This window comes from Hyla sarda, chromosome 5 (assembly GCF_029499605.1).
Source record: "Hyla sarda isolate aHylSar1 chromosome 5, aHylSar1.hap1, whole genome shotgun sequence".
Taxonomy (NCBI): Eukaryota; Metazoa; Chordata; class Amphibia; order Anura; family Hylidae; genus Hyla; species Hyla sarda.
Genome location: NC_079193.1, coordinates 14,684,762 through 14,704,242, shown reverse-complemented (window position 1 = coordinate 14,704,242; position 19,481 = coordinate 14,684,762). Strand labels below are relative to the sequence as shown.

The following is a 19,481-nucleotide window of genomic DNA, read 5'->3' as shown; positions in this document are numbered from 1 at the left end:
TATGTTTGCCCGGCGAGGCGAACGTGAGCATGCTAAATTTGCCGGGAACTGTTCGCCGGCGAACAATTAGCTACATCTCTAAATAACAGTAATAATTATAATAATAATAATAACAGCAATAATGATAATAATAATGTCTAATGTACATTTTGGATATAATAAAACGTGCCCCTTAAAAACAGACAAACCTATGATATGCTTGCACTTGACAAAAAAAAATAATTCTGTAAATTAATAATAATGCTAAAATAAATAATAATAATGATAATAAAAACAGTGATAATAATAATAATAACAGCAATAATGATAATAATAATAGTAATAATAATAATGATAATTATAATAGCAATAATGATAATAATTAATAATAATAATCATGCACCCAGAATTTTTTTGGGGATTGCTGTAGAGAACTCTCAGAGGCTACTTTTGGATAGTGTACCTCTTGGTGAGAGATCACTGACTGCTAGACATGTCTCTACAATTCACTCAAAGACATAGTGCCCAGTTGGAAGACTTTGAGAGGGGGCGCACCATTGGACTAACTGGTAAAGGGCCTGAACTGTACTGGGCTCTAGCATAATCTAGGAGAATTCCCAGTGGGTTCCAAGACCTAATTTGCATATCTATCAATCCCTGATGTCCTGGCACTTAAGGGGTCAATTAAGTAATGAGTAATATGTATTCGGATACAGGGTGCAAATCTCTATACATCCAGGTCCTTATTTTCAACTCTGAAGGGAACAATCAGGGTGGTCCCCAACAGCTTCCCCACGCCCCACCATTTTTATTTATTAGCCCTCTCACTGTCTGGGTATAGGGGGAGAGTTATCAGTCAAGGCCGGCAAGGAGAGGCCACTGGGGACCACCACAAATACTCATGGTTAAAGGGGTACTCCACTGGCTAGCATTCGGAACATTTAGTTCCGAACGCTGTGTGCCCGCTGAGGGGTCGGCCACGCCGCCTTGTGACAATTACACCACGCCCCCTCCCATAGACTTGCAAGAAGGGGGCGTGGCTGACCCCCAGTAGCGTACACACAGCTTTCGGAATAAAATATTCAAAATGCTGGCCAGTGGAGTACCCCTTTAAGGGAATATAAAAATGAGGACATCTTCCCCCCTTCCTCGTTTTTTGGAAGAAAGAAATTGTCACGGTGCCGGCTGGCAGGAGGTGGATCCTCTGTGCCAGAGAGGGATTGGCGAGGACCGCGCTAGTGGACCGGTTCTAAGCCACTACAGGTTTTCACCAGGGCCCGCCGCAAAGCGGGATGGTCTTGCTGCGGCGGTAGTGACCAGGTCGTATCCACTAGCAACGGCTCACCTCTCTGACTGCTGAAGATACTGAAGATAGGCGAGGTACAAGGGAGTAGGCAGAAGCAAGGTCGGACGTAGCAGAAGGTCGAGGCAGGCAGCAAGGATCGTAGTCAGGGGCAACGGCAGGAGGTCAGGAACACGGGCTAGGAACAGACAAGGGAACGCTTTCACTAGGCACTAAGGCAACAAGATCCGGCCAGGGAGTGCAGGGGAAGTGAGGTAATATAGGGAAGTACACAGGTGATCACACTAATTGGTAATTGGGAAGATTGGGCCAGGCACCAACATTGGTGCACTGGCCCTTTAAATTGCAGAGACCCGGCGCGCGCGCGCCCTAGGGAGCGGGGCCGCGCGCGCCGGGACAGGACCGACGGAGAGCGAGTCAGGTACGGGGACCGGGGTGCGCATCGCGAGCGGGCGCCACCCGCATCGCGAATCGCATCCCGGCTGGAGGCGGTACCGCAGCGCACCCGGTCAGTGGATCTGACCGGGGCGCTGCAGCAACGAGGATGAGGCGAGCGCTCCGGGGAGGAGCGGGGACCCGGAGCGCTCGGCGTAACAGAAATGTTGTCTTGCCACTTAAAATGTAATGAAAAGTGATTAAAGAGTCACATTTACTGTACCCTGAAATAATAAAAAAAAAAAACATAATAATAAAAGTTAGTCTAAATAAATCTCACACATCGTATGTGTCCGAAAAAATGTGAACGCAGCAACAGAATAAAAAATTATGGAATGCCAAAGGGTTGGGGTGCAGCTCATTAAACTATCATGTAACCGAGTTTATTGTTAAAGGGGTACTCCGGTGGAAAACAAATGTTTTCAAATCAACTGGTGCCATAAAGTTAAACAGATTTGTAAATGACTTCTATTTAAAAATCTTAATCCTTCCAGTACTTATCAGCTGCTGTATGCTCCGCAGGAAGTTGCATAGTTCTTTCCATTCTGAACACAGTGCTCTCTGCTGCCACTTCTGTCCAGGTCAGGAACTGTCCAGAGTAGGAGCAAATCCCCTTAGCAAACCTCTCCTGATCCAGACTGTTCCTGACATGGACAGAGGTGGCAGCAGAGAGCACTTTGGTCAGACTGAAAAGAACTACACAACCTCCCATGGAGCATACAGCAGCTAATAAGTACTGGAAGGATTAAGATTTTTTTAATTGAAGTAATTTATAAACCTGTTTAATGTTCTGGCACAGTTTGAATTGAAAAAAATTATTTTCCACTGAAGAACCCCGATGGAAAACTTTTTTTTTTTTTTTTTAAATCAACTGGTGCCAGAAAGTTAAATTACTTCTATTACAAAATCTTAATCCTTCCAGTACTTATTAGCAGCTGAATACTACAGCAGAAATTATTTTCTTTTTGGAACACAGAGCTCTCTCCTGACATCACCAGCACAGTGCTCTCTGCTGACATTTCTGTCCATTTTAGGAACTTACCAGAGCAGCATATGTTTGCTATGGGGATTTTGTCCTACTCTGGACAGTTCTTAAAATAGACAGAGATGTCAGCAGAGAGCATTGTGCTCGTGATGTCAGTAGAGAGCTCAGTGTTCCAAAAAGAAAATCATTTCCTCTGTAGTATTCAGCAGCTAATAAGTCCTGGATGGATTAAGATTTTTTAATAGAAGTAATTTACATGTCTGTTCAACTTTTTGTCACCACTTGATTTAAAAAAAAAAAAAATGTAAAAAGTTTTCCACCGGAGTACCCCTTTAAGATTCTCCTATACCCCACGAGATGAATATGGCTTAACAGAATAACAGTCCTCAAGGTTAGGCTGGGTTCACACTACGATTTGAACTACGGTTCCCGTATACGGCTGGGAGGAGGGGTGGGCGGGGCTTAATCGCGGTGCCCGCACTCAGCCGTATTCGGGAACCGTATTTAATGCATGTCTATGAGCCGACCGGAGTGAAGCGCAGCCTCCGGTCGGCTGCTTTTTCGTCCGTATGCGGTTTCCCGACCGTAGGCAAAAACGTGGTCGACCACGGGAAACCGCATACTGCCGAAAATGCAGCCGACCGGAGGCTGCGGTTCACTTCGGTCGGCTCATAGACATGCATTAAATACGGTTCCCCTATACGGCTGAGTGAGGGCGCCACAATTAAGACCCGCCTACATCCACCATTTGTATTTTGATCTACTTGCTTCTTGTTAGTTTTTTTTTTATTTAAGCTGAAAAGCAAATAGATCAAAATACAAATGGTGGATGTGCGGCTGTGTTTCCGTTTCTCTATTTGTGTTATATGGATTTTATTTAACTATATTGGTAATAATAAAAATAAAATAGAATAAAAATGCTAGCATGCTTTGACAAATAAAGATCGCAGGGCCCTTGAGACGCCACATTACCGATAGCGTACGTAATATAAAGCATAAAGGTATTACAAATAGGACCAACACCTGCACTTATAAAAACATAGGGGGAGATTTATCAAAACCCGTCCAGAGGAAAAGTTGCCCAGTTGCCCATAGCAACCAATCAGATCACTACTTTCATTTTGCAGAGGCCTTGTTGAAAATGAAAGAAGTGATCTGATTGGTTGCTATGGGCAACTGGGCAACTTTTCCTCTGGATGGGTTTTGATGAATCTCCCCCATAGAGTACACATTTAAAAATAATGGAAGAATAAAAATGTAAATATAATAATCCAGTTATTACGTCCTGTAATTTCATATGCCAGTAACCGGTGACAATTAAATACAGCGGTCCCTCAATTTACAATATTAATTGGTTCCAGGACGACCATTGTATGTTGAAACCGTTGTATGTTGAGACCAGAACTCTATGGAAACCCGGTAATTGGTTCTGAAACCACCAAAATGTCATAAATAGGAAAAAGTGAGGATTAAAGAAAAATAAGTAGATAACTAATACAGAAAAAGCATATAAAAGTAAGAAAGAAGTGCTGAGTGCTGTAATCACTGTCTATTTCAGTGTTTCCCAACCAGGGTGCCTCCAGCTGTTGCAAAACTACAACTCCCAGCATGCCCGGACAGCCAACGGCTGTCCGGGCATGCTGGGAGTTGTAGTTTTGCAACAGCTGGAGGCACCCTGGTTGGGACACAATGGTTTATGTAGAGGACAGGAGCTTCTTCAGGGTCCTGTACAGTACACACAGTGTCCCAAATGGAGCCGCCCTTACTTGGTGTCCAAAGGAGCAGCTAACCCTGGCACAGGTAAAAAGTAGTACAGAACTTGTAGTTCCTCCCTGTACTGTAGGGGGCGCTACCAGACAGCAAGTCAGTGCATGCACTTCAGTAATACAGGTAAAGAGTACAGAACATGTAATACCTCCCTGTACTGTAGGGGGCGCTACCAGACAACAGTCAGTGCATACACTTCAGTAATACAGGTAAAGAGTACAGAACATGTAATACCTCCCTGTACTGTAGTGGGCGCTACCCGACACCAGTCTGCATACACTTCAGTAATACAGGTAAAGAGTACAGAACATGTAATACCTCCCTGTACTGTAGGGGGCGCTACCAGACACCAGTCAGTGCATACACTTCAGTAATACAGGTAAAGAGTACAGAACATGTAATACCTCCCTGTACTGTAGGGGGCGCTACCATTCACCAGTCAGTGCATACACTTCAGTAATACAGGTAAAGAGTACAGAACGTGTAATACCTCCATGTACTGTAGGGGGCGCTACCAGACACCAGTCAGTGCATACACTTCAGTAATACAGGTAAAGAGTACAGAACATGTAATACCTCCCTGTACTGTAGGGGGTGCTACCAGACACCAGTCAGTGCATACACTTCAGTAATACAGGTAAAGAGTACAGAACATGTAATACCTCCCTGTACTGTAGGGGGCACTACCAGATACCAGTCAGTGCATACACTTCAGTAATACAGGTAAAGAGTACAGAACATGTAATACCTCCCTGTACTGTAGGGGGCTCTACCAGACACCAGTCAGTGCATACACTTCAGTAATACAGGTAAAGAGTACAGAACATGTAATACCTCCCTGTACTGTAGGGGGCTCTACCAGATACCAGTCAGTGCATAAAATTCAGTAATACAGGTAAAGAGTACAGGACATGTATTACCTCCCTGTACTGTAGGGGGCGCTACCAGACATCAGTCAGTGCATACACTTCAGTAATACAAGGTAATTTACCATTAAAATTACCATTCTGATTGGTCAGTTCCTCCAGTTGTGACATGTTTCACAGAGTCTGGTTTCAAGTTACAATGGTCCAGAAACAAACATTGTATGTTGAAACTATTCTATGTAGAGGCCATTGTAAGTTGAGGGATCAGTGTAGTTCAATGTTTCAGCGCTGTTGGTAATGGTATATATTGTGGAAATGAATAGCAGAAACTGTCCTTAAAGGGGTACTCCGGTGGAAAACTTTTTTTTATGAACTGGTGGCAGAAAGTTAAACAGATTTGTAAATTACTTCTATAAAAAAAATCTTAATCCCTCCAGTACTTTTTAGCAGCTGTATGCTACAGAGGAAATTCAATTCTTTTTTTTTATTTCTTTTTTGTCTTGACCACAGTGCTCTCTGCTGACACCTCTGTCTGTGTCAGGAACTGTCCAGAGCAGGAGAGTTTTGCTATGGGGATTTTCTCCTGCTCTGGACAGTTCCTGACACAGACAGAGGTGTCAGCAGAGAGCACTGTGGACAAGACAAAAAGGAAATTCAAAAAGAAAAGAATTTCCTCTGCAGCATACAGATCGCATCAGCGATACACCGGCTGATAAGAGTTGTAAGTAAAATCAGTCTATTGCGATCCTGTGCCCGAACGATCTCCGTGTGTAGCCGGTTGGATAGCCCTCTCCGGCAGGCAATGGCTTCCTGCAGGGCCTTGACGATTGATGCAAGGTGGTAGTGACTCACTCTAGAATATGTGTTGTTGGTGGGACAACTTCTTTAGACGTTGTCCCTGCTTGATTGACAGTCAGCTGGAAGCCGAGCCCTGTTTCCAAATATGCACACAATTTGTATGCACGGCATGGGAGCAAGAAATGAAAACTGGGCTCTACTTTCAGTTGACTGTCAATTAAATAGGGACAGGGATGGGAGGGCAAGTGAGGCCATTCAGGGTCTTGGGAACACCTCTTTGAATCTTTGCACCAGAGAGTAAAAACATTTTTCTACATTATGGAAGCAAAGACGGATCTATAAAAGGTTCCATGTGTCTCCTCGTCAGGGACGTGCACAGACATTTTGGGGGGGCATGGGCTCAAATAGAAATAAAGGGCACTTTTAATAAAAAAAATGTTTGTAAATTACTTACGTTACCACAACACAGTTCCTGAGGTAAGGGACCTTCAGCAGTCTTGTCAGCTGAATGGGACCCACATCACCCCACGAATGTCCCAATCAGTGAGGGCATTATAGGGCAGGTGCATTAAAACGGCAGGGGCTCAAGCCCCCTTTTAAGTCTATGTGTGCACGTCCCTGCTCCTCGTCCTAACAGCATCTAACAGTGTCAGCAGTTTGCCATTAGTGTTGGGCACGAATATTCGCAATGCGAATATTTATCGCGAATATCACATATTCATGAATATTTCGAATATAGCGCAAAAGATTTGCAATTACAAATATTCGCTTTTTTTTTTCACAGTACACATCACAGTGATCATCCCTCCCTGCTTCCAGCTTGTGGTGTAAACAAGGCTCCAATGCTAGTTACTGTGTCAGACTGCATATGCTAATTTTTGCGCATATTGATCCCTACGTTCTTTTAGCTCTTTTATCACTCTTTTATGGTGAATGTGCATGCAAATTTTATGGCGCATAGTGAAAAAAGGCCACGAATATTGCGAATATGCGAATTTTGCGAATACAGTGACCCCCCGACCTACGATGGCCCCGACATATGATCATTTCAAGATACGATGGCCTCTCAGAGGCCATCGCATGTTGAAGGCCGCATCAACATACGATGCTTTTGTATGTCGGGGCCATCACATAAACGGCTATCCGACAGCACAGACTGCTTCAGCTGCCACCGGATAGCCGTTTACGGTGCCCCGCCTGGTCCGCTGACGATCACTTACCTCTCCTCGGGGCTCCGGCGCGTCGTCTTCGGGACCCCCTGCATCGTCGGCGCTCTCCATCGTCATCACGTCGCTGCGCACGTCGTCCCGTCATCCAATAGGAGCGGCGTGCGTAGCGACGTGATGTCGGCGACGGAGAGCGAGGATGCCGGGGAAGCAGAGGCCTTGCCGGAGCTTCGGGGATGCGGTGACAGTGATGGACGGCGACATCCAGGGCAGCGGTGACGTGCGGTGACGGTCCGGAGCGGCGGGGACAGGTGATGACCAATATTCGTCCATATATTTTCACAAAATATCGCGAATTCGAATATGGCCTATGCCGCTCAACACTATTTTCCATGTGAATCACATCTGGGGGTGAGTCACCCACCATCCCTGCATCACCAGTGGTGGTCCTGACGCTGCGGAATCTGTAGGCGCTATATAAATAAATAAAATAAATAAATAAAATAAATAAATAAATAAAATTCTATATCGCTGTGACGATAAAATAATGACCCCATCCGCAACAATCACAGGCAACTTACGAAAATACGACAAAAAAACAAGTGAACCCAGAAGAAATAGTAGCCGCAAATATGATAATAATATTATACTTGTTCAAATCCATCATCTGAAAAAGGGGAAAGGAAAATAAGTTTCTTGCAGATGATTACCGGTAATTGTCGGCAGTAAAGCGATTGTAACGTGAACATTTCAGCCTCTAACCACAATTTACAAACGCAGGGCACGAGAGTCTCCAAACAGCACAACCGTACAACATGACTAATTCATCGAGTGCTAAAAGCAGCCAAGCCAAGGATCCCAGGCAGACAATGGAAGTCGTCGACAGCAAAGAGACTCTTGACATTTAAAGAAACAACGCTTCAGTCAAGTAATCAACCAAATTATGGAGCGCGGAATGCATAAGTACGGCGGTGCACACCGACAGACCGATGCATATAAATGTATTGTATCCTTTACATCCTGAAACGCGCCGGCCACGATGTACTAGAGCGAAAAGTCAAGAAGTACAGGCACGATGGAAGGAAACTAAGTGGGAAACTTTTAGCTACAAGACGTGACCAGCGGGGGACCAGAAGATCGGAGTTCCATACCAAGGAGAAAAATATTACTCTATAACATCACTCAAAATATTGGACGAATGAATATATAGATCACTGCAACGATTTATTAGAGGTAACTGAATAATTTACAGTTTGTTGCTTAGCAACAGACACAGTAAGAAGGGGGTGACTACTCCTGGGTGCCTTCTTAAAGAGTTACTCCGGTGGTGAACAATGATCTTCAAATTAACTGGCTATTAAATTACTTCTATTAAAAAATCTTAAAGGGGTACTCCGCCCCTAGACATCTTATCCCCTATCCAAAGGATAGGGGATAAGATGTTAGATCGCCGCGGTCCCGCTGCAGCACCCCGCCATCATTACTGCACAGAGTGAGATCGCTCTGTGCGTAATGACGGGCGATACAGGGGCCGGAGCAGCGTGACGTCATGGCTCCGCCCCTCATGACATCACGGCCCGTCCCCTTAATGCAAGTCTATGGCAGGGGGCGTGACGACCGCCACGCCCCCTTCCCATAGACTTGTATTGACGGGGCGGGCCGTGAAGTCATGAGGGGCGGAGCCGTGATGCTCCAGCCCCTGTATCACCCGTCATTACGTGCAGAGCGATCTCGCTCTGCGCAGTAATGATAGCGGGGTGCTGCAGCAGCGATCCCCGGGGTCCCCAGCAGCGGGACCCCGGCGATCTGACATCTTATCCCCTATCCTTTGGATAGGGGATAAGATGTCTAGGGGCGGAGTACCCCTTTAATCCTTCCAGTACTTATCAGCTGCTGTATGCTCCAGAGAAAGTTGTGTAGTTCTTTCCAGTCTGACCACAGTGCTCTCTGCTGACACCTCTGTCCATGTCAGGAACTGTCCAGAGTAAGAGCAAATCCCCATAGCAAACCTCTCCTGTTCTGGACAGTTCCTGACATGAACAGAGGTGTCAGCAGAGAGCACTGTGGTCAGACAGAAAAGAACTGCATAACTTCCTGTGGAGCATACAGCAGCTGATAAGTACTGGAAGGATTAAGATTTTTAAATATAAGTAATTTACAAATCTGTTTAACTTTCTGGCACCAGTTGATTTGAAAAAAATAAAATAAAATGTTCCACGGGAGTACCCCTTTAATGCCCGTTCTATCTGAATGACCTTTGTATCATGGAAAACATTTAGTTTTTTTTTTTTCCATCTCAGATTGTTCTGCAACAAATCTGACAAGTGAATATATTATTAATAATGCTCTTGCATGGAATAACTCCAATCCTGGTCGCCATGGTCAGCATCGATTGGGGCATTTAGATGGTTAAATAGAAGGCGAGATGCAAAAAGGACTGAAGAGGCACCCCAAAAAATTTATGATTTAAAATATATTTACAAAGAATAGTTTAACATTTCTCCTTAAAGTTGTACAGACCTTTTTTGCCGCTACAGGAAGTGTTTGGTGGAGGTGATTGTTGCTCAAAATAGATCAACAGATACTAACTTACCACATTAAAGGGATTACTAAAAGGGGTACTCCGCTGCAAGGGGTACTTCTTTTCTCCCGCTGCTGGTGGCCCCCGTGATCTCCCGCAACACCCGGCATTCTAAACAAACACCGGGTTCCTGCGGCAGTGGTTGCAACGGTGTGGCCACGCCCCTTGTGATGTCATGCCACGCCCCCTCCATGCATGACTATGGGATGGGCGACGTGTCAGCCAACACGCTCCCTCACATAGACATGAATGGAGGGGGCGTGACGTAACCCCTCTGGCTCCGAGCTTTCTGGACAAAATGAGCACCCCTTTAAATGTTGCCCCTGCACTGTGGATGTTTACTTCATGGACTCAGAAAAAGACATGAACACCACGACTGTCAGCATTATTAGTGAAGACAAAAAGGTGTTTGATTTTGGTCTCAGACAGATAGCAACCCTTCAAAGGTTATCTTTTATTTTACCAGAGCACTTTGTGCCATTGGCTGTGATATGTCACATGCATTTAATCTCAGATGGCTAAACCTGGGCCATTGAGTTTATCTTTATTTCTCACTCTTTAATTAGATCACAATTAAACACATTCTATAAATTGTAGAAAACCAGGTAATCCCAAAGGGTTTACCTACTTTTTTCCCACTGCACTGTGTATGTTTACTCAATGTGTACAGTAAAAGACATGAACAGCCGGACTGTTTGCATGTTATTAGTTTAGTTAGATGGTGTTTGTCTATAATTGCTACTTAGAGAACAATCAGAAAATTTTAAGTTGTCAATGCAAAAATCCAGGTAATTCTAAATAACTTACTTACTCTTCCCCCTGCATTGTGGATGTTTACTCAATGTGCGCAGTAAAATACATGAACAACAGGACTGTTTGTATGATATTAGTTTAGTTAAATTGTGTTTATCTAAATTCACTACTTAGATAACAATTAAACCACATTTTCTTTTAGTTGCCAACGCAGAAATCCAATTAATTCCAAAGGCTTCACTTACTTCTTTCCCCCTGCACAGTGAATGTTTACTCAATGTGCGCAATAAAATATATGAACAGCAGGATTGGTTGAATGCTATTAGTTTAGTTTGATTGGGTTATAAATATTGCTATATTTGCTACTTAGAAGACAATCAGACAATTTATTAGTTATCAATACAGAAGCCAATCAAGGGTTCACTAACTTTTTCTTGCAACTGTATGGTCAATGCTCCCATTGCCTGACTTTAAGAAAAGCTATTGTAGGATCACGCACCCAATAGGAAGGTGAGTTATGAAGGGGCTAAAAAGTTGGATAGGATAAGAATTCAGCGAGCCAAGTCCCCTAGACCCGGATTTGATTTGGGTACAACCGCGGGTATAGCTCGGCCCAGCATGAAAGATGAACCTATAAAGTCCCTTTCCCCAATGTAGGCTCCAGCACAAAAGATATATAACAGTGGTCTCCAACCTGAAGAACTCCAGATGTTGCAAAACTACAACTCCCAGCATGCCCGGACAGCCGTTGGCTGTCCGGGCATGCTGAGAGTTGTAGTTTTGCAACATCTGGAGGTCCGCAGGTTGGAGACCACTGATATAGAAGAATAGTGGAGATTTATCAGAAATGAACTAAATATAACACCTACAGTGTGTGCACAAGGCACAAGAAAAAACCTCCAGACATTAATGAATTTGGAAATTAAAATATTAGTTTTTTATTGATATGAAAATAACATAAAAAATTACATATAAGGAGTCACACAAAAGGGCAATAATGAAAAAAACAGGACGAAAGATGCTAATTAGCGCTGCTGAGCAGTGCTAGATAACTCCTTGGGGTGAGGAGGAGTATACATTATACAGTGAAATTGCTGGTTTACTGTGACAAGAGAGTTAAGTTGTGCTGCCTAGCAGCGCAACTTAACCCTTCCACTGACGACAATTTGACGATATTGGTGAGTTTTCACTCACCAATATCGTCAAATTGTCGTCAGTAGAAGGGTCGTCAGTAGCTTTTGGAAAGCTGGCTCAACACTACATAGAATGAACTCCGTTCTTCCCCAAAAACTGTGTTACCTCTTTTGTGGTCCCCATGCTAGGATCAGCCCCTGAGAACAACCTTGAATTCGGTGTAATACAAGTTTCTATACATATAATTAATAAGTTATTTAAAAAAAAAAAGTTGTTACAGAAAAATATGGCTTCAAACTGTGATGTCGTCTGTGGAAGCCGAAGCTGTCAGGCGGAGTTCTGCCCTCTACTACAGTATCTCTAATGACACACACTGCTTTTGTCTTCAATCCAGATGTCATCTATTGATGGGAACATTTGATCTGCAGGTGCATTAGTGTCTTTATATGCCAAAACAAATTCAGCTAAGAACATAAGATTTGAGGGGGTAATGCTATTTTAGTCTTTTAAGGTAACCATCTCAATTGTTGTCACTAAGGTGACAACAGCGTTTAAATCAATGACAATGTTTCAAAACTGGAACAATTTTTCCTCAAACCGAAGATGTTCTTGTTGTTTTTCTGAAGTTAAAAAGTATTTCTCCAGACACAATTATAGTCTCTGCATTTATGTAAGGAATGATTGGACTCTTTATATTTTACCTTTTTTTGTCACATTACAGCATGAGAAAAAGGCTTCAGATTAAAGGGGCACTCCGGCATCAGATTAAAAAAAAAAAAAAAAAAAAAAAAAAACAACTAAAAAATCCCATAAAAATACAGCGGAAGCATAAAGCATTCCTTACCCATCTTCTCCAGTTCTGAAATCACCTAAAATCCATTTTTTTTGAAGCTCATAGGCCTGTATTTCCTGGTTGTACTTTCTGGTCAAGCAGTTGCTCAATACTACAATCCCCAGAATGCATTGCTTTCCCTCAGCTCTTCATCCCAGTCCTTTCACCCTCCTGCCAGTTCCCTGCCCAGAGCTGCTGCAGAACATCTCATTTCTAAGCAGACTCTTACACAATCAATGATTGCAGAACCTGCTGTATTCATTCCCTGTCTGCTTCTTTGCCTGTGGCATTGCTCAGCACAGGGCAGCATGCTGTAACCACACCTCCTTTTTCCCTAACTGTCCCAAAAAAAGATATATGTGAATATGAAAGGAAGATGGTAATGGAGGCTGTATGGGTGGTCAGAGGTGATGACATCACTCAGGGGGTGGGGCTAGAGCTTAGAGACAAGAGCAAGCCATGCCTACTGAGACAGCAGAGGATGATGCATCATCTAAGTGGAGAGGGAGGAGCAGGAGAGCTGCTGAGACAACACCACACTGACAATGAGATGAGTACACAACTTCCTGTCAGGAAAGAGGAAGGGTACACGAGTCTCCCGCCAGAATGGAGCGGCACTAATGCACACGCACCACCTTTCCATTCATTCTCAATGGGAACCAGTGCTGTACTCCCTATCTCTGGCAATTCTCAGAATGAAGAAAGCAGTGGTGTGCATGTGTGATCACTGCTTTAGTCTGACTCAAGTCCCTGTATTTGAGATCATGTGGTGTCCCAGCAGTCAAGCCCCCATGTGATCCGACACTCATTCTCTATATTATGGATAGGGGATAACTTGCTATGATGGAACAGGAAGAAAAGCCACAGTCAGAAGAGTCTGGCAGCAGCTTACACATGCATGCTCAGCTGACCTGAGCATGCACATGTATGGAGGGGTCAGAATACTGGTCTGACTTAAGTCAGAGAAAATGCTGCTTTACTTTTATCATATTTTTCATAGTATGTGGTTAAACATGGGAAAAAAATAATAATTATAATTTAGTAAAAAATATATAAATTCCAGACCTATAGGGCAATATGGATAAAAAAGAGGCACAAACAAGATATAAAAGAGAGGTCTTGGTGGAAAAATAGTGTCACATAGCTCAAAGGTATAACAATGGGAACCCTTTAGTATATAACAGGCGGTAGGGACACTAAAGACTAAAATAGAAATGTTTGGCAAAGTCTCAGATGGCTCCGTCTTTCCAAAAGGCAATCAGGCGTTACTTTTTACCATCCACGTTACTGCGCACATTTTCCGATCCATTGTGCGTAGAACCAGATCTATCAGCCGCTAATCAGCTTGTGTCTGTCATAGAACAATGAGGAGATAATTCCCTCCTGACCCCCAGAACCTCGGCGAGGAACACAAATACCCTGATTCACGAAGAAAATAAATATACGTCTATTAAAATAGGAAAACATGATGTCCTTTAAATAAGGTACTTTTTAAGAATTAGTCAAAAAGTCTCAAAAATACTATTATCAAAATGGTTAAAAATAAGTTGACTTTATAGTTAATAAAACGAAGTGATTTGGAAGCCCAGCGAAATTCTTGTCTACTAGACATTTATATCCTGTGCCGATATCATCAATTTCTATGATGGGAATACCTAGGGAATAATCCTTAAAGGGATAATCTGCTGCTAGGCATCTTATCCCCAATCCAAAGCAGCACCTGGCGCTCTGAATGGGGTTCCGGTGGCAGTGGTTGTGATGTCACACCACCCCCCTCCATGCATGTCTATGGGAGGGGGCATGACAGCTGTCACACCCCCTCCCATAAACATGCATGGAGGGGGTGTGGGGGAGTGGCATACCGCGATCAGACATCTTATCTTTTGGATCGGGGGTAAAGTGCCTAGCAGTGGAGTACCCCTTTAAGACAGGCCATTAATGCATGATAGTGGGGGCCCAACTCTTGAGACCATTACTGATCAGCAGAAAGAATAGAAGACACTGGATCAGGTATGTAGTGTGTAGTATAGGGCTATAGCATCCCAGGGTTTGCTTATTTAGGGTCTAAATATGGGTAAAATCCCAAAGATCACACGTCACTGGTCTATTGTATCAATAGTATAGATTCACAGACTGGGAAGGGGTGTTCCCCAGCAGGCGTGAAAATCTGAAGCCATACAGGGGAGAACTTCCTCCCTCACTCTGCTACACACAGCCCAGAGCAGTTCTGTGTGAGGTGAGCTATGATTGGCTAAGGCTGCACACACACTCCTCAGCACTCCAGACTGCATTTCCTGATTTTGGACTTTAGACTTTGGAGTAGGACAAGTAGGGACAAGTAGGGAGAGTAGGGCTTTTTTTTTACACACAAATAAAACTTCATTTTTTTTTTTAAACAAAGTATATTAGAAAGATTTTTTATTTACCATAAGGGGTGCAAGAGCAAACATTTTTTTAATGAGAGTGAATCAACAACAAGTGGGACATAATCATGAAGTGGAACAAAATTTATTAGATATTTGAAACTTTTTTAACAAATAAAAAACTGAAAAATTGGGAGTGCAAAATTATTCAGCCCCCTTAAGTTAATATTTTGTAGCGCCACCTTTTTCTACGATTACAGCTATAAGTCGCTTGGGGTATGTCTCTATCAGTTTTGCACATTGAGAGACTGAAATTTTTGCCCATTCCTCCTTACAAAACAGCTGGAGCTCAGTGAGGTTGGATGGAGAGCGTTTGTGAACAGCTGGAACTCAGTGAGGTTAGATGGAGAGCATTTGTGAACAGCTGGAGCTCAGTGAGGTTGGATGGGGAGCGTTTGTGAACAGCTGGAGCTCAGTGAGGTTGGATGGAGAGCGTTTGTGAACAGCTGGAGCTCAGTGAGGTTGGATGGAGAGCGTTTGTGAACAGCTGGAGCTCAGTGAGGTTGGATGGAGAGCGTTTGTGAACAGCTGGAGCTCAGTGAGGTTGGATGGAGAGCGTTTGTGAACAGCTGGAGCTCAGTGAGGTTGGATGGAGAGTGTTTGTGAACAGCTGGAGCTCAGTGAGGTTGGATGGAGAGCGTTTGTGAACAGCTGGAGCTCAGTGAGGTTGGATGGAGAGCGTTTGTGAACAGCTGGAGCTCAGTGAGGTTGGATGGAGAGCGTTTGTGAACAGCTGGAGCTCAGTGAGGTTGGATGGAGAGCGTTTGTGAACAGCTGGAGCTCAGTGAGGTTGGATGGAGAGCGTTTGTGAACAGCTGGAGCTAAGTGAGGTTGGATGGAGAGCGTTTGTGAACAGCTGGAGCTCAATGAGGTTGGATGGAGAGCGTTTGTGAACAGCTGGAGCTCAGTGAGGTTGGATGGAGAGCGTTTGTGAACAGCTGGAGCTCAGTGAGGTTGGATGGAGAGCGTTTGTGAACAGCTGGAGCTCAGTGAGGTTGGATGGAGAGCGTTTGTGAAAAGCTGGAGCTCAGTGAGGTTGGATGGAGAGCGTTTGTGAGCAGCAGTTTTCAGTTTTTTCCACAGATTCTCCATTGGATTCAGGTCTGGACTTGGACTTGGCCATTCTAACACCTGGATATGTTTATTTGTGAACCATTCCATTGTAGATTTTGCTTTATGTTTTGGATCATTGTCTTGTTAGAAGACAAATCTCCGTCCCAGTCTCAGGTCTTTTGCAGACTCCATCAGGTTTTCTTCCAGAATGGTCCTGTATTTGGCTCCATCCATCTTCCCATCAATGTTAACCATCTCTGTCCCTGCTGAAGAAAAGCCCAAACCATGATGCTGCCACCACCATGTGTGACAGTAGGGATGGTGTGTTCAGGGTGATGAGCTGTGTTGTTTTTACGTCAAACATAAGGTTTTGCATTGTTGCCAAAAAGTTCGATTTTGGTTTCATCTGACCAGGGCCCCTTCTTCCACATGTTTGGTGTCTCCCAGGTGGCTTGTGGCAAACTTTAAACAACACTTTTTATGGATATCTTTAAGAAATGGCTTTCTTCTTGCCACTCTTCCATAATGGGCAGATTTGTGCAGTATACGACTGATTGTTGTCCTATGGACAGAGTCTCCAACCTCAGCTGTAGATCTCTGCAGTTCATCCAGAGTGATCATGGGCCTCTTGGCTGCATCGCTGATCAGTCTTCTCCTTGTATGAGCTGAAAGTTTAGAGGGACGGCCGGGTCTTCGTAGATTTGCAGTGGTCTGATACTCCTTCCATTTCATATTATCGCTTGCACAGTGCTCCTTGGGATGTTCAAAGCTTGGGAGATCTTTTTGTATCCAAATCCGGCTTTAAACTTCTCCTCAACAGTATCTCGGACCTGCCTGGTGTGTTCCTTGTTCTTCATGATGCTCTCTGCGCTTTAAACGAACCTCTGAGACTATAACGGTGCAGGTGCATTTATACGGAGACTTGATTACACACAGGTGGATTCTATTTATCATCATTAGTCATTTAGGTCATCATTGGATCATTCAGAGATCCTCACTGAACTTCTGGAGAGAGTTTACTGCACTGAAAGTAAAGGGGCTGAATAATTTAGCACGCCCAATTTTTCAGTTTTTTATTTGTTAACAAAGTTTGAAATATCCAATAAATTTACTTCCACTTCATGATTGTGTCCCACTTGTTGATTCTTCACAAAAAATTACAGTTTTATATCTTTATGTTTGAAGCCTTTATGTTTCGGCAAAAGGTCGAAAAGTTCAAGGGGGCCGAATACTTTCACTATGCACTGTATATAGTTATGGTTGAGGAGAAGGACAACCTTTAGTCCTTCTTGGTCTTCAACTTTCTTTTAGACTCCATTTAGACTCCAATTTACCACTGTGTCTATATTCATCCAAATATCTGTTGTGTAATTCCTCATTTCTCCTGCAGTGGCCACTGCAGAGGAGATTCCAAGCTGATCAATGGCTTCTAATGGCAAAATCAGCTGATCGCCAGGAGTTCTGGGAGCTGAACTTGGGGTCATCAGTGACCACATTTTGAAAAGGGTTGTCTCAGGGGTTAAGTCTTGGTAAAAAAAAATTATCACTCAAGGGCTGGTCCTGCTAATGGAAACGGTGTTCCATTGGATAAGGGATAACATGTCTAGGGGCGGAGTACCCCTTTAATGCCACAAATCCTGTTCTAACAGAGGGCCTAAATGAGGTGGAAGAAGCTTGATAGAAGGAGAAAAAAGCATTTTGTGTCTATTAAGAAATTCTACAAATTTTCTTGTTATATTGATCAATGCAAAGTTTTCTGAAAGGACAGTGAATATTTAATATATTTAATACATACATATATTTAATACATACATAAACATATATAAGATTTAACGCACCTTGTGCTGAAAACTTGAGCTCTTTTACATCAGTCACCGTGTTCCTCTTTTCTGGAGTCTTCTTTTCAATTCTTCGATTAATTCTTCTTTTCTTGGTCTCTCCCCAGAGATTTGAGCCTCCGTGCATGCTCGGGATGTTGAGAATAGCAATTCCTTCAAGAGAGATATTTCCAAGGTCCATCTGAATGCCATCACACTGTAAGGAACACATTATATATACTGTTAGTATCTCATGAAAAAAAAAAAAAAAAAAAAAAAAAAAAAAAAATTATATTATATATATATATATATATATATATATATATATATATATATATATATAAAGCAAATCCTTCCATATAACAGTAATAAAGATCTGCTGGGAGCTGTAAATCACTGTCTATGTCAGTGTTTCCCAACCAGTGTGGCTACAGCAGTTGCGAAACTACAGCTCCCAGCATGCCCGGACAGCCAAAGGCTTGAGCATGATATATGACTCCCTTGAGTCCATAATCTTGCATATTTACTGCAATAGTGCAAATCATATTAAAATATGAGTCTGATCAGTTCACCTTGATGACCTCCAGCACCAGCAGACTAATTAGATAAAATAATTTCAGTGATGGAATTACAAATCCGTATGGCTGAAAACCCCATGCCTGCCATATCAGCTAAAACAGGTAAGCACAAGGCCCACACAGAAGAAACTTATTATCTACTAAAAGCCTATGCTGCACTATATAAAAAAAAGTCCTAGTGTGTTTCTTTAAACGTAAATCTGTCACCATTGTCATTTGCATTAACCTTTCGGTACCGACAGGTAGTGCAGGTGACAATGATGACAACGGTACTTACCTTGTCCCGTTCTGTGCAGGGGATCTCCAGTAATCTTCTCCGTTAGCTCCACTCCTGGTACCCGGCTTGGGGCACGGGTGGAGCTTAGTGACACAGCGGGACCCAGCAGAGAGCAGCGGCGGTGACGTCATTAAGCTCCACCCTATGCCCCAGTCGCTGCTGCTCTCTGTGAGAGAACAGCAGCGGTGACATCACTAAGCTCCACCCGTGCCCATAGCCTGGTGCCCGTAGCGGAGCTAACGGAGAAGATTACTGAAGATCCTCGCCACGGAACAGGACAAGGTGAGTACTGTTGTCATAAGTGGCCCCTGCACTAGTGCAGGTGACACTGGTGACAGATTTCCTTTAATGCTCAATTTCCCCAGTGGTGGCGCTGCAGACAAATTAACCACACGCGGCCTTGTTTCCTCATAGATTACAGCTGATGTATAGGGGGCAGCAAGAGGAACTCCATATTGATAAAGGACACTTCTTACAATTAGCAATTGTCCAATGTGGAGATCATATTTAACTCTCCTGTAGCTCTAGGAAAGCTTCTCAGTGAAACCTCCATGCCTTCTCTTAAAAGAGGCTGTTTTTAGAGGGTCCATAGGCAAAAAGAAGGCAGTCACAGGTCCTGAACAGGGAAAATGAAGCATTGTATTACATAGCGGCTATTGATGTCCTCCAGAGATACCTGCTCTTTCTAGCCACTCTGGCTAATGGATGGAGGGAATAAAGGACTCTCCTCCATA

The 19,481-nt window shown here is 43.5% G+C and overlaps 1 protein-coding gene across 1 annotated transcript in view; it reads right to left on the bottom strand.

The window, feature by feature from the left end:
- DGKB (diacylglycerol kinase beta) overlaps positions 1 to 19,481 on the bottom strand; it is a 579,157-nt gene that overhangs the window by 111,965 nt on the left and 447,711 nt on the right. Inside the window, exon 22 of the mRNA XM_056518908.1 lies at positions 17,914 to 18,109. Within this exon, the coding sequence (XP_056374883.1) occupies positions 17,914 to 18,109 (196 nt within the window). The remainder of the gene's footprint in view (positions 1 to 17,913; positions 18,110 to 19,481) is intronic.